General features: G+C 44.6%; 1 protein-coding gene across 1 annotated transcript in view; it reads left to right on the top strand.

Moving 5' to 3' along the window:
• Nucleotides 1-14093, top strand: part of LOC143285481 (uncharacterized) — a 70651-nt gene that overhangs the window by 44695 nt on the left and 11863 nt on the right. The window contains 7 exon segments of the mRNA XM_076592801.1: nucleotides 480-661; nucleotides 1936-2193; nucleotides 4684-4931; nucleotides 8566-8756; nucleotides 9593-9783; nucleotides 12856-12951; nucleotides 13538-13954. Coding sequence (XP_076448916.1) covers nucleotides 480-661; nucleotides 1936-2193; nucleotides 4684-4931; nucleotides 8566-8756; nucleotides 9593-9783; nucleotides 12856-12951; nucleotides 13538-13954 — 1583 coding nt within the window.

The following is a 14093-nucleotide window of genomic DNA, read 5'->3' as shown; positions in this document are numbered from 1 at the left end:
GGTATGTTCTTGTTTCCATAACCCACTGAACGTTGACATGGATTACAGGATCTTTAACGTGTGTATTTGATCTTCTGCTTGCATATACACATGAAGGGGGTTCAGGCACTAGCAGGTCTGCACATATGTTGACCTGGGAGATCAGAATAATCTCCACCCTTCACCCTCCTGGCGCCGTTACCGAGATTCAAACCCAGGACCCTCAGATTGAAAATCCAATGCTTTAACCACTCGGCTATTGCACCCATCCTATTGTCGGTTCAACATATATGATTTGAAGTTTGTCTCAAAGAGAATATATGCCAAATGTTGTTTGATCTGTGTAATTTCTTCTCTCTTTTTTTTTATTTTAAAAAAAAAGCTCAAATAGGAACAGGACATTATGTAACATTCAGTAGTGCCACTTTTGATATTTCCCAATAGATGGTTATGTGTTTAGCATGCAACATTCCTGATGCGTGGCGTTGTGTTGTTTTCAGGGACATAGCAGAAACCTTCCAAAGCTCAGCTCGCCTGCAGAAGGAGCCAGAGTTGGCAGACTTTGCAGAGCTGCTAACTATCATTTCCTCTGCGTTTTCACTGAAAGACGAGGGTGTGTTGCCCGATGTCCTGTCCATTTATGCCAAAATAGGTCACGCCATCAGCCAGAAATACGACCCAAGTGAGTCCGCATTCTTCGTGTTCAGTATGTCAACACTTTTGTGGTCAGTGTGTCAGTGTTTTTGTGATAAGTGTGTCAGTGCTTTTGTGCTCAGTGTGTCAGTGCTTTTGTGCTCAGTGTGTCAGTGCTTTTGTGATCAGTGTGTCAGTGCTTTTGTGCTCAGTGTGTCAATGCTGTCATGATCAATGTCAGTGCTTTTGTGATCAGTTTGTCAGTGCTTTTGTGAATCAGTGTGTCAGTGCTTTTGTGCTCAGTGTGTCAATGCTTTTGTGCTCAGTGTGTCAATGCTGTCATGATCAGTGTCAGTGCTTTTGTGATCAGTTTGTCAGTGCTTTTGTGATCAGTTTGTCAGTGTCAATGCTTTTGTGATAAGTGTGTCAATGCTTTCATGATCAGTGTGTCAGTGCTTTTGTAATCAGTTTGTCAGTGCTTTTGTGATCAGTTAATGCTTTTATGATGAATGTGTCAGTGCTTTTATAAGTGCTTGACTGCTTTCATGATCAGTGTGTCATACTTTCATGGTCAGTGTGTCATACTTTCATGATCAGTGTGTCATACTTTCATGGTCAGTGTGTCAAGCTTTTGTGATCAGTTTGTCATGCTTTTGTGATCAGTTTGTCTACACTTTAATAAAAAGCGTGTAAATGCTTTCTTGATCAGCGTGTCATGCTTTTGTGATCAGCGTATCATGCTTTTGTGATCAGTGTGTCATGCTTTTGTGATCAGCGTATCATGCTTTTGTGATCAGTGTGTCATGCTTTTGTGATCAGTGTGTTGTGCTTTCATGATCAGTGTGTCTATGCTTTGCGCCCACTGATTGGTACACAAATACATATGCATGCACTGGGTTATGCTGCTGGTCAGGCATGTGTATGCACCCACAAGGGATTAAGGCTGATCTGCAAGTATGTTGACTTGGGCCCACTTTGGGCCCACCAGGTGCTGATACTGGAATCGAACCCAGGACCCTCTGATTGAAAGTTGATGGCTCTAACCCTGAGATTCAACTCTGATTGAAAGTTGATGGCTCTAACCCTGAGATTCAACTCTGATTGAAAGTTGATGGCTCTAACCCTGAGATTCAAAGTTGATGGCTCTAACCCTGAGATTCAAAGTTGATCACTCTAACCCTTCAGCTGTTGCACCCTGTAGTGCTCAGACTTTATTTTGATGTGCATTTTTGTGTGTATTATCATCATTTGTCATCATGCTTTTTCTGTTTTTCCCTCCCCTCATCGTGACAGTCTTAGGCAGACACAGGTATTGGTTTCCAGACACGATAGAGCTGAACATCCAAACGGAGCAGGCACAGAAGGTGAAGGAACGCCTGAAGGGTCAGAAGGTGCTGGTCACCAAGCGACAGAACTGGGTGTCCACCTTGGACAGGCCCATGATGGCCGACGACCCTGAGCTGGAGCGGATGTTCGAGAAGAAGGACAGCGTGCACTTCCTTATGCTGGAGCCGCCGAAGACCCGCCAGCAGCGTCCCATGCCCAACATCCGTCGTAACTATGGTTTCAGTGGAGGTCGAGGTCAGTCAGTCAGTCCCTGGCGCGTCGTGGTGATGAGAGTGTGGGAGAGGGGAGGGATGGAGGGAGGGTTCAGGCTCCGCAATGTTTCTTTCTTCTTCTTTTTTCTTCAAGATATTTTTATTCTTTTTTTTTTTTTTTTACTTTTACAATGCACGAAACTTATTGCTAAACAAAATGGATACAATGCTTATGTTGAATTAATGCAAAAATAAGAAAAAGAAGTGTAGCAAGACATAGGACATAATAGAAGGAGGACAAAATATATCAACTGATTAAATAACGGAAGAAGGTTACATGAGGTAAACAAACAGAAGACCGTTTTCTTTTAACTAAGGCATTGTGAAACTATTTGACTTAGTTCATTATTCTGTTAAGGATCAGCAACATTTAGTCCAGTGTGAATCTGGGCTGTCCATGGGGTTGATCGCTTATTAAGGCATTTATGTTTTAACTTCTGATTATGAGGGATCAGAATCTACAGCATTTAATCCAGTATGAATATACAATGTCTGGAGAGGGGATGAGGTGGGAGGAATGGGGGGCGGTGGTGGACTGGTTATATAAATGTTAATGTTTTAGCTGGAAGTGTTAGGGATCAGAAACCACAGCATTCAGCAAGTGTGAATCTGCACTGCCCAGCTGGGGTGATCAGTTGTAAAGGTGTAAGAGTTTTTACTGGTAAAGGTGAGGGAACAGAAACAACAGAGAAAAGCTAGAGTGAAACTACACTCCCATTGGGTGATATTTAAAAAGATGTTCATGTTTAAACTTGAAGTATTTGTCCATCTTCCTTAGACTGCATGTAAACTGGTCAGTCCCCTGATGAAGGTTTTCAGGATTCAGATAGCTAGGACCAGCCACAGGGGGTGTTGGAGTTCATTTGCTTTCTTTTGTTTTGATATGTGACTCCCGTATTTAAGAAGCTGAGACATATTTCAGTACAATGTTATATCCACAGGAAGAACCGGGCAGTTACTTGGGCATTTGGCTCCAAAGCTGTTCCACAACTTACTCAAGGTTTTAACTCACTCAGTACGGCCAGTCCTCTCTTCTCCTCTACACAGACCCCTCGGATGTCCAGTGGGTGTCTCAATGACCCAACCTTTAGCTTCCGTCGTCAGAATTGTGGTTTTCTTTGTCAACATTTACCTTTTCAGTATAAGAGCCTTCCGCTTGCAATATTTTGATGGTGGTAATTGGGGTGAAACGCTGTTAACGTCGTCTCTTTCGCCGTTCGTATGGAGAGAGTTAATGCTTGCCCATTACCACAGTTTTGTGGTGAGCCTGATTCAGTCCAGAATGCTATCTTCAGTGCTGACATTTGGCAGTTATGACTGGGTTCACAATACAGATGATAAACCATGTCCGTGTATTGACAGAGCTGTGCACTCACCTTGAATTCAATGAACACATGATTTAGAGATGATATTTATATCATTAGAATCTTTTTATCATCTTTATCCCACTTGTTTGTCATATAGCGTAAGATATGTGCTAGTTTTAATGTCTGCAAAGAGGGTGTGCAAAATGGAACAGACCAAATTAAAACAGGAGGAGAGGGAGAAGGCAAACAATCAGTCAGCCAGAGGGAACTTTGTTACATCCTTCAGATATGAAGACAAAACTGTCCATTCCATCAAAGTCAGACTTGTCATCCTCCTTTTTGCTGTTGATGTGCACGGACAGACTGAAGAAAGAAAAGTCAATCAGAGAAAGGGTTAACACATCCCTGAACAGGTTAAAAAAGAAATCAGTCAACAAAAGAAAGTTTATAATCAGTTCCAAAGAAAGAAAAAAAAAAAAAAAATTGCTCAACCAAAGAAAGTTAGCAGTGTGTTCCCTTTCAAGGAAGAAGGAGATCAGTCAACCAAAGAAGTCATTAACAGCACAGAAAGAAAGAGAAAAATTAGTCATCCAAAGAACTCTTTAACATATCCCTTAGAAATAAAGATAGACAGAAAGAAAGAGAATCAATTTTCCACAGAAATAGAAATGTTGAACACATCCATTACAAAGAAAGACATCAGTGAACCAAAGAAATCTTCAACAATTCCCATTAAAAGAAAAGAAGAAAAAAATTAGTTGACCACAGCAAACTCCAACACTTTTTTTTCTTTCTTTTTTTTTTTTTTTTTTTTAATATAAATTTTGCAAAGACATGTATACGGTACATAGAAGAAGAAAAAAAAAGTAAGAACAAACTGCAACACATGTGTGACTGTTGTGTCTCCCTGCAATAGCTTTGAGATGGCCATAGTGGTCGGCGAGGCTTTAAGCACAATAATTTGATTTCTTCTTCTTCATTCCAGGGCTGCAACTCCCACGTTCACTCGTATTTACATGAGTGGGCTTTTACATGTATGACCGTTTTTAACCCCCCAGGCCCCAGCCCCCACCCACCCCTGCCATGTAGGCAGCCATACTCCATTTTCGGGGGAATAATTTGATTTTATTTGATTCCCCTGCGGGTGGTGGTGGTTGTGGCTCCAGACGGCAGCCTGGTGGACGTGGACAGCATCCTGGCCTTCCTGGCGCTGTTCGCCGTGCCCCAGCTGAGTGAGGAGGTGCAGAAGGAGGAGATCACGGAGATGTTTGAGCCCTGCACCAAGGGGCAGCTGTATGTGCACTGTGTGGTGCCCTTCATCCAGCGCTTCCTGCTGGCCCACCACCCGGACATCCAGTACGCCCATGACGAGGCAGGCATGGCCCAGAGGCTGAAGAAGCTGCTCTTTGTCAAGGTTGGGTGGTGGTGTGGTGTTGTGTGGTGTGTTGTATGGCCCAGAGGCTGAAGAAGCTGCTCTTTGTCAAGGTTGGGTGGTGGTGTGGTGTGGTGTGGTGCATGGCCCAGAGGCTGAAGAAGCTGCTCTTTGTCAAGGTTGGGTGGTGGTGTGGTGTGGTGTGTGGTGTGGTGCATGGCCCAGAGGCTGAAGAAGCTGCTCTTTGTCAAGGTTGGGTGGTGGTGTGGTGTGGTGTGGTGTGGTGTGTTGCATGGCCCAGAGGCTGAAGAAGCTGCTCTTTGTCAAGGTTGGGTGGTGGTGTGGTGTGGTGTGGTGTGGTGTGTTGCATGGCCCAGAGGCGGAAGAAGCTGCTCTTTGTCAAGGTTGGGTGGTGGTGTGGTGTGGTGTGGTGTTGTGTGTTGTATGGCCCACAGGCTGAAGAAGCTGCTCTTTGTCAAGGTTGGGTGGTGGTGTGGTGTGGTGGTGTGGTGTGGTGTGTTGCATGGCCCAGAGGCTGAAGAAGCTGCTCTTTGTCAAGGTTGGGTGGTGGTGTGGTGTGGTGTGGTGTGGTGTGGTGTGTTGCATGGCCCAGAGGCTGAAGAAGCTGCTCTTTGTCAAGGTTGGGTGGTGGTGTGGTGTGGTGTGGTGGTGTGTTGCATGGCCCAGAGGCTGAAGAAGCTGCCCTTTGTCAAGGTTGGGTGGTGGTGTGGTGTTGTGTGGTGTTGTGTGTTGTATGGCCCACAGGCTGAAGAAGCTGCTCTTTGTCTAGGTTGGGTGGTGGTGTGGTGTGGTGTGGTGTGGTCTGTTGCATGGCCCAGAGGCTGAAGAAGCTGCTCTTTGTCAAGGTTGGGTGGTGGTGTGGTGTGGTGTGGTGTGGTGTTGTGTTGTGTTGCATGGCCCAGAGGCTGAAGAAGCTGCTCTTTGTCAAGGTTGGGGCGTGAGCTGGTGTGGTGTGGTGTGGTGTGTGGCGTGGTGTTGTGGTGTGTTGTGTTGTGTTGTGTTGCATGGCCCAGAGGCTGAAGAAGCTGCTCTTTGTCAATGTTGGGTGGTGGTGTGGTGTTGTGTTGTGTTGTGTTGCATGGCCCAGAGGCTGAAGAAGCTGCTCTTTGTCAAGGTTGGGTGGTGGTGTGTTGTGTTGTGTTGTGTTGTGTTGCATGGCCCAGAGGCTGAAGAAGCTGCTGTTTGTCAAGGTTGGGGCGTGGGGTGGTGTAGTGTGGTGGTGTGCTGTGTTTGTGTTGCGTTGTGTTGTGCCCCACTTTTCTGTATTATGTAAGTCTGTAATGTATTGTGCTGTGCTGTATTGCACTGCGCCGTGTTGTGTTGTATTTTATTGTACTGTTCTGTATTATTTAAATCTGTAATGTATTGTTGTGTAGTATTGTGTTGTGTGATGTATTACACTGTGTTGTGTTGCATTGTATTGTACTGTTCTGTATTGTATAAATCTGTAATTATTGTTGTGTTGTACTCTAGTGTATTGTGTTGTACTGTATACTGTATTGTACTGTATTGTATAAAACTCTAATGTATTATACTGTATTGTATTGTACTGCAATGTACTTTACTAGTAGTACTGTGTTGTGTTCAGGTGTATTGTATTGTATCTTAAGATGAGATATGACTTTTTGTCACAACACAGATTCTCTGTGTGAAATTCGGGATACTGTCCCCAAGGAGAATGTGTCGCTGCAGTACAGCGCCACCCTTTTTTTTTCCTGCCTTAAAATGTTTTTGCTTTCCTGTTAAAGTGGATGTTTTTTTCTGAAGAATTTTGCCAGGGACAACACTTTTGTTGCCATGGGTTCTTTCTCATGTGTTGAGTGCATGCTACACATAGGACCTTGGTTTATCGTCTCATCCAAATGACTGGAGTTAAATGAGTTAAGACAACCACTCGAGGTCTAGTGGAAGGGGAGAAAATGTTGTTTATTGTGGGGTTTGATCCTGTGCCCTCACATTTTCAGGCTTCTGAGGTGGATGTGTACCCACCATGTGGAAGAGTCCGGGTCTTTCCAGGGGTCCCGTGTGTGTTGTTTGGAATCTGGTTTGTTTTCGTTTTGTCTGCCTTTTTGAACAAAGTGTAATAACCCTGTTTTGGTTGTCTGTGTATGGGTGTGCATGTGTATGTGTATTTGTGCATTTGTATGTATATATGTATCTATGATAAACGTTAACAAATTAATTTTCTCTGGAATTATTGTGTCTGTTGACACCAAAAGCCAAAAAAAGAGGAAAAAAATCTTTTCACTCACTCCTGTGTAAATTCTTGGATTATATTATCTTTCCAGATCGTGGACTTTGTATTTTGTTTAGCCTCTGGATCAGCATGGTTTTCATAGGTCACTTGGTTTGTTGCTGGGTAACTAAAAGCCGTACTTTGCTAAGCTGCAGTTTAAAGACAGCCTGTCAACTGTTCCTTGTTTGCAGTTAAAAAAGAGATGAAAAAAATTCCGAACAGACCACACAGAATGACACTTACTACACCATCAACATGTTTATTGCATACCAATATTTTAAAGACTGATCTGAATCAACTAGAATAAAGTTGCTGCACATGTAAATCAGATTATTAAGTTTAAGCTTTGTGGCCAAGTCGGGGAAATAATAAATCCTCATTTTTCAATGCGTATCGTTTTTGAATTTTTTTGTCACAAATTTCTGTGTGTGAAAATGAGGTTGCTCTCCCAGGGGGAGAACGTCTCACCACAGTGCAGTGCCACCCCCTTTTTTCTGTCATTTGTTTCACAATCAGCATGGACTTTCCTGCAGAACATTGCCAGGGACAGCTCTCTAAGTTTAAATACCGTAAAGTTTGGTCTGTTGAGCGCACTGGTATATAAGCAGCACCCACTAAATTTTGGAAAAAAATTTCACCTCATACATATATAAGCCACACTGGTTTATAAGCCGCACTTATTTCCGGTACTGGAACACATACTGATACTACAGAAAAGCTGTCAGTACTGTAGGTTATGAAATAAGCACAAGCGGGAACAACACAAAGAAAAGCAAGCGAAAATACTGCTAGTGCCACAAAAAAATAAAAAATAAGCACAACGAAAATAAGATCCATAATTTAGGGATAGTCACATTTATTCAATGTCATCGTGTTCACTGAATCCACTGAAATCTTCGTCTTCAGTGTTGAAGAGAACCAGCACAGCTTCCTCCGCCATCTTGTCACTGACTTCAGCCTCGCTTTCACTTCACAAACATGAACGCAAGGTGGAGGTCGCTGCTGGTTCGCCACTTGCACTGTCGTCTGCTAGGTCGATCGTCTTCAGTTTGAAGGCTGCATCATAGGCATTACGTCGCGTTTTCGGCATGATGAGGGTGCACGCTTGAGCAGAGTAGAACTGAATGCTGATCTGAAGGCTTTAATGTGTGCGGATTTGATTTATAAAACATGAAAAGTTAGCACACTATCCTGAAGCTCATCCAAAAATTCATAGACAGAAATCATGATTTTGGTGAGTTGAAGGGCAGCTAAGAATAGACGAGAACGTGACACTCCCGGGATTGTTAAAATCTTCAAATAAGCCGCATCATTGTATAAGCCGCAGAGGATGAAGCTGGGTCAAAAAATATATATATTATAGACCGAACTTTACGGTACTTCGTCATTCAAAAAAAGAAAATATTTCTCTCCTTGCAGACCAAGAAGCTTCAGGTGCGGTACAGCCTGAAGAGTCTGCCGGAGGTGTGTGAGATCCGTGACGAGAAGTGCGTCATCATGGGCACCCAGTTCTACTTCCATGAGAAGCACGTGGAGTCCAAGCTGGAGGTCAGCACCGAGATCGCCCGCTTCTTCAGCGATGGAAACACCGACTGCATGAAGGACCTCCGGTTAGGGGTTGTCTGTGTGTGTGGTGTGTGTGTGTGGTGTGTGAGAGTGCGTATTTTGTTCAGTTTGTGTGTGTGTTGTCTTGTGTATGTTGTGTGACAGTGTGCATTGGTTGAGTTTTTATTGTCTGTGTATGGTGTGAGAGAGGGTGTGTTTGTTCAGTTTGTGTGTGTGTGTTGTCTGTGAGTTGAGTGAGAGTGTGTTTGTTCAGTTTGTCTGTGTGTTGTCTTTGTATGGTGTGTGAGAGTGTGTATAGTGGAGTTTGTGTGTCATCTGTGTGTGGTGAGTGAGAGTGTGTTTGTTCAGTTTGTGTGTGTTTGCCTTTGTGTGGTGTGTGGGAGTATGTGTTTGTTCAGTTTGTCTATGTGTTGTCTGTAAGATGAGTGAGAGTGTGTTTGTTCAGTTTGTGTGTGTTTTCTGTGTGTGTGTATGTGTGTGTGTGTATTACTGAGTTTCATGTCTTTCTGCTGCATGTGATAGTTGGAATTTGTGTGTGTTGTGTTTGTATGTATGTGTGTGTGTGTGTTTGAGAGAGTGTATGTTTGTTATGTGTGTGTGTGTTTCTGTGTATCTTCTTTTTTTTTTTTTTTTTTTTTTTTTGTGGTCATCTTTGTGTGTGTGTTCTTGTGCGTGTTGTGTTTGTGTACGTGTGTGTGTGTGTGTGTGTTTAGAGAGTGTATGTTTGTTGTGTGTTTATGTGTGTGTGTATCTTTTTTAAGATGTTTATCTCCTTTTATTTTATTTTATTTTATTTTATTTTTGTTTAGCATCTCCAGGTACCTATAATGTGTGTGTACATACTGAAGCACTGACTTGAGCGTTGCCCTGTCCCACACAGGCATTTCCTGATGGAGTTGCAGCCCCTGGTGGAGGAGGGGAAGGAGAGGGAGCTGCGCCACATGCTGGAGCGGAACGGGGTGGGCCCCCTTCCTGACGGCTACCAGCAGTGGGAGGTGCCCAAACCCGTCATCGTCAAGCCCCCCACCCCGCCCCCGCCACCACCACCTGCGCCGATCGCACCCTCTGCAGGTACATACGTGTGCTGCTGTTGTTGTCCACACAGGTGTTGTGGAAGTCTGTGCGGCTGGCGGCTGAATCTTGACAAAATGTTTGATATCACATGGTTGGATTGTTTTTTTGTGTTGTGTGGAGTGATGGCTTGTTGGAAAGCTGCAGCCATTGAAACAGGATGCATTTGATTCATGTGCACAACCTGGAATTTCATTTAGGGGGCTGGTGTTGTATTATGTTTGATGATGTGTTTGATTGGTGTGTAAAACTTGGAGTGTGTTAAGCGACTGACAGTATTATTGAGTTTTATGGACATGTTATGTTGGAGGATGTGTTAGAGTCATGTGTACAGCATGGGGTGTATTCAGGGGCTGACAGTATGTTGAAATGTGTATCATTGAGGATGTGTTTGAGTCATGTGTACAACATGGGATGTGTTCAGGGGCAGACAGACAGTATGTTGAAATGTGTATCATGGAGGATGTGTTTGAGTCATGTGTATGACATGCGTCGTGTTCAGGGGCAGACAGAGAGTATGTTGTGATGTGTATCATTGGGGATGTGTTTGAGTCATGTGTACAACATGGATTGTGTTCAGGGGCAGACAGAGAGTATGTTGAAATGTGTATCATGGAGGATGTGTTTGAGTCATGTGTACAACATGGGGTGTGTTCAGGGGCTGACAGTATGTTGTGATGTGTATCATTGGGGATGTGTTTGAGTCATGTGTACAACATGGATTGTGTTCAGGGGCAGACAGACAGTATGTTGTGATGTGTATCATTGGGGATGTGTTTGAGTCATGTGTACAACATGGATTGTGTTCAGGGGCAGACAGAGAGTATGTTGAAATGTGTATCATGGAGGATGTGTTTGAGTCATGTGTACAACATGGGATGTGTTCAGGGGCAGACAGACAGTATGTTGTAATGTGTATCATGGAGGATGTGTTTGAGTCATGTGTACAACATGGGGTGTTTTCAGGGGCTGACAGTATGTTGAAATGTGTATCATAGAGGTGTGTTTGAGTCATGTGTACAACATGGGGTGTGTTCAGGGGCTGACAGTATGTTGAAATGTGTATCACAGAGGATGTGTTTGAGTCATGTGTACAACATGGGTTGTCTTCAGGGGCAGACAGACAGTATGTTGAAATGTGTATCATAGAGGATGTGTTTGAGTCATGTGTACAACATGGGATGTGTTCAGGGGCTGACAGACAGTATGTTGTGATGTGTATCATGGAGGATGTGTTTGAGTCATGTGTACAACATGGGATGTGTTCAGGGGCTGACAGACAGTATGTTGTGATGTGTATCATGGAGGATGTGTTTGAGTCATGTGTATAACATGGGATGTGTTCAGGGGCTGACAGACAGTATGTTGTGATGTGTATCATGGAGGATGTGTTTGAGTCATGTGTACAACATGGGGTGCGTTCAGGGGCAGACAGACAGAGAGTATGTTGTGATGTGTATCATGGAGGATGTGTTTGAGTCATGTGTGCAACATGGGGTGCGTTCAGGGGCAGACAGAGAGTATGTTGAAATGTGTATCATGGAGGATGTGTTTGAGTCATGTGTACAACATGGGGTGCATTCAGGGGCAGACAGAGAGTATGTTGAAATGTGTATCATGGAGGATGTGTTTGAGTCATGTGTACAACATGGGGAGCGTTCAGGGGCAGACAGAGAGTATGTTGAAATGTGTATCATGGAGGATGTGTTTGAGTCATGTGTACAACATGGGGAGCGTTCAGGGGCAGACAGAGAATATGTTGAAATGTGTATCATGGAGGATGTGTTTGAGTCATGTGTACAACATGGGGTGTGTTCAGGGGCAGACAGACAGTATATTGAAATGTGTATCATGGAGGATGTGTTTGAGTCATGTGTACAACATGGGGTGTGTTCAGGGGCAGACAGACAGTATATTGAAATGTGTATCATGGAGGATGTGTTTGAGTCATGTGTACAACATGGGATGTGTTCAGGGGCAGACAGACAGTATGTTGAAATGTGTATCACAGAGGATGTGTTTGAGTCTTGTGTACAACATGGGGTGTTTTCAGGGGCTGACAGTATGTTGAAATGTGTATCATGGAGGATGTGTTTGAGTCATGTGTACAACATGGGATGTGTTCAGGGGCAGACAGAGAGTATGTTGTGGTGTGTATCATGGAGGATGTGTTTGAGTCATGTGTACAACATGGGGTGTGTTCAGAGGCAGACAGAGAGTATGTTGTGGTGTGTATCATAGAGGATGTGTTTGAGTCATGTGTTTGAGTCATGTGTACAACATGGGGTGTGTTCAGGGGCAGACAGAGAGTATGTTGTGATGTGTATCATGGAGGATGTGTTTGAGTCATGTGTACAACATGGGTTGTATTCAGGGGCTGACAGTATGTTGAAATGTGTATCATTGAGGATGTGTTTGAGTCATGTGTACAACATGGGATGTGTTCAGGAGCAGACAGACAGTATGTTGAGATGTGTATCATGGAGGATGTGTTTGAGTCTTGTGTACAACCTGGGGTGTGTTCAGGGGCAGACAGACAGTATGTTGAGATGTGTATCATGGAGGATGTGTTTGAGTCATGTGTATGACATGGGGTGTGTTCAGGGGCAGACAGAGAGTATGTTGTGGTGTGTATCATGGAGGATGTGTTTGAGTCATGTGTACAACATAGTGTGTGTTCAGGGGCAGACAGAGAGTATGTTGTGATGTGTATCATGGAGGATGTGTTTGAGTCATGTGTACAACATGGGGTGTGTTCAGGGGCAGACAGAGAGTATGTTGTGATGTGTATCATGGAGGATGTGTTTGAGTCATGTGTACAACATGGTGTGTGTTCAGGGGCAGACAGAGAGTATGTTGTGATGTGTATCATGGAGGATGTGTTTGAGTCATGTGTACAACATGGGTTGTGTTCAGGGGCTGCCAGACAGTATGTTGATATGTGTATCATGGAGGATGTGTTTGAGTCATGTGTACAACATGGGTTGTGTTCAGGGGCAGACAGACAGTATGTTGAGATGTGTATCATGGAGGATGTGTTTGAGTCATGTGTACAACCTGGGGTGTGTTCAGGGGCGGGAGGGCAGGAGAGTGACGCCCCCTCACTGCGCGCCTGGCCCCCACCAGCCCCCGGGGAGCACCGAGACGCAGCGGGTCCCAAGAAACACGGTGAGTGTGGAGAGAAAGAGTGCTTGAGCCTTGAGGAAGCATACATGCCAGGAGAATAACAGGAGTTGGATGAGAGTGTGCTTCATTTCTGACCATCTGGCTGAATTCTTTGCTGTCATGTCTGAATATGTATTATTTAAGTTTGCAGGATATTAGGAGTTGGATAAGATTTTTCTAAAAATCTAGTGTTCCCAGTTGTTGTTGTTTTTTGTTTTTTGTTTTTTTTCTACCAATCATCTTTTATAAATGTATTGGTTTTTTGTTTATTTTTTTATTTCGATTCCCCCCTTTTTGTTTTTTGTTTTTCAACTCTGTAAGAGCAAACTGTGTTGAAGGCAGGAATGAAATGATCAAAAGTGAAAAAAAAAATTTTTTCTATGAAAACAAACTTGCAATGTGTGTGTGAAGGGAGAAACAAAACAATCCCAAAGTGAAACTGAAAGGTTAATAAAAGAAAACGAAACAGCTCCATGTGTGTTGATTGAAGGGAGAAGAAGCGAAGCGATCCAAAGTGAAACACAAACAGTTAATAACACTTCCTTTCTCTGCCCCTCCCGCCCCCTCCCCTGCTCCCCTCCAACAACAGTGGCCGGTGAGGGCAAGCCCATGGGCCCCACCATCTGGCCGCCCCCCAAAGCGCCGGAAGAGGTCCAGCGTCGACGAGACCTGCCCTCCAACCTGCACATGGAGCCCAGAGGAACTTCCGACCCTGCCTCCCAGGACAGCAAGGCCTCCTCCGCTCCTGCCCGTTCCACCTCCGGCTCTGGCTCCGCCCCTTCTGCCTCCAGTCACGCCCAGGGTGATGGTGGTGGTGGTGGTGGTGTGGGCATGGCCCATCCTGGGGGTCAGTGGAGGGAAGGGGTGGAGCGTCAGGCGTCGCGGGATGGCGGGGAGAGAGGTGGGGAAGGAGGGGAGAGCGGTGGTGGTGGTGGTGGTGGTGCAGGAGGAGGTGGAGGTGGCGGTGTGAGGAGGCAGGACAGCGTCCCAGTGTCAGGTGATTCCCGTACGTGTCGCTGCTTTTAGGTCCTCGCTTGGCATGCAGCGTTTGGCTGTTCTTGTTCGTGTTGGCATTGTTGCTGTTCTTGTTGGCATTGTTGCTGTTGTTGCTGTTCTTGTTGGTGTTGTTGCTGCTCTTGTTGGCA

This window comes from Babylonia areolata, chromosome 9 (genome assembly GCF_041734735.1).
Source record: "Babylonia areolata isolate BAREFJ2019XMU chromosome 9, ASM4173473v1, whole genome shotgun sequence".
In the NCBI taxonomy this organism is placed as follows: Eukaryota; Metazoa; Mollusca; class Gastropoda; order Neogastropoda; family Buccinidae; genus Babylonia; species Babylonia areolata.
The sequence above is the reverse complement of the archived record's forward strand: the minus strand, read 5'-3'. Positions and strand labels throughout refer to the sequence as shown.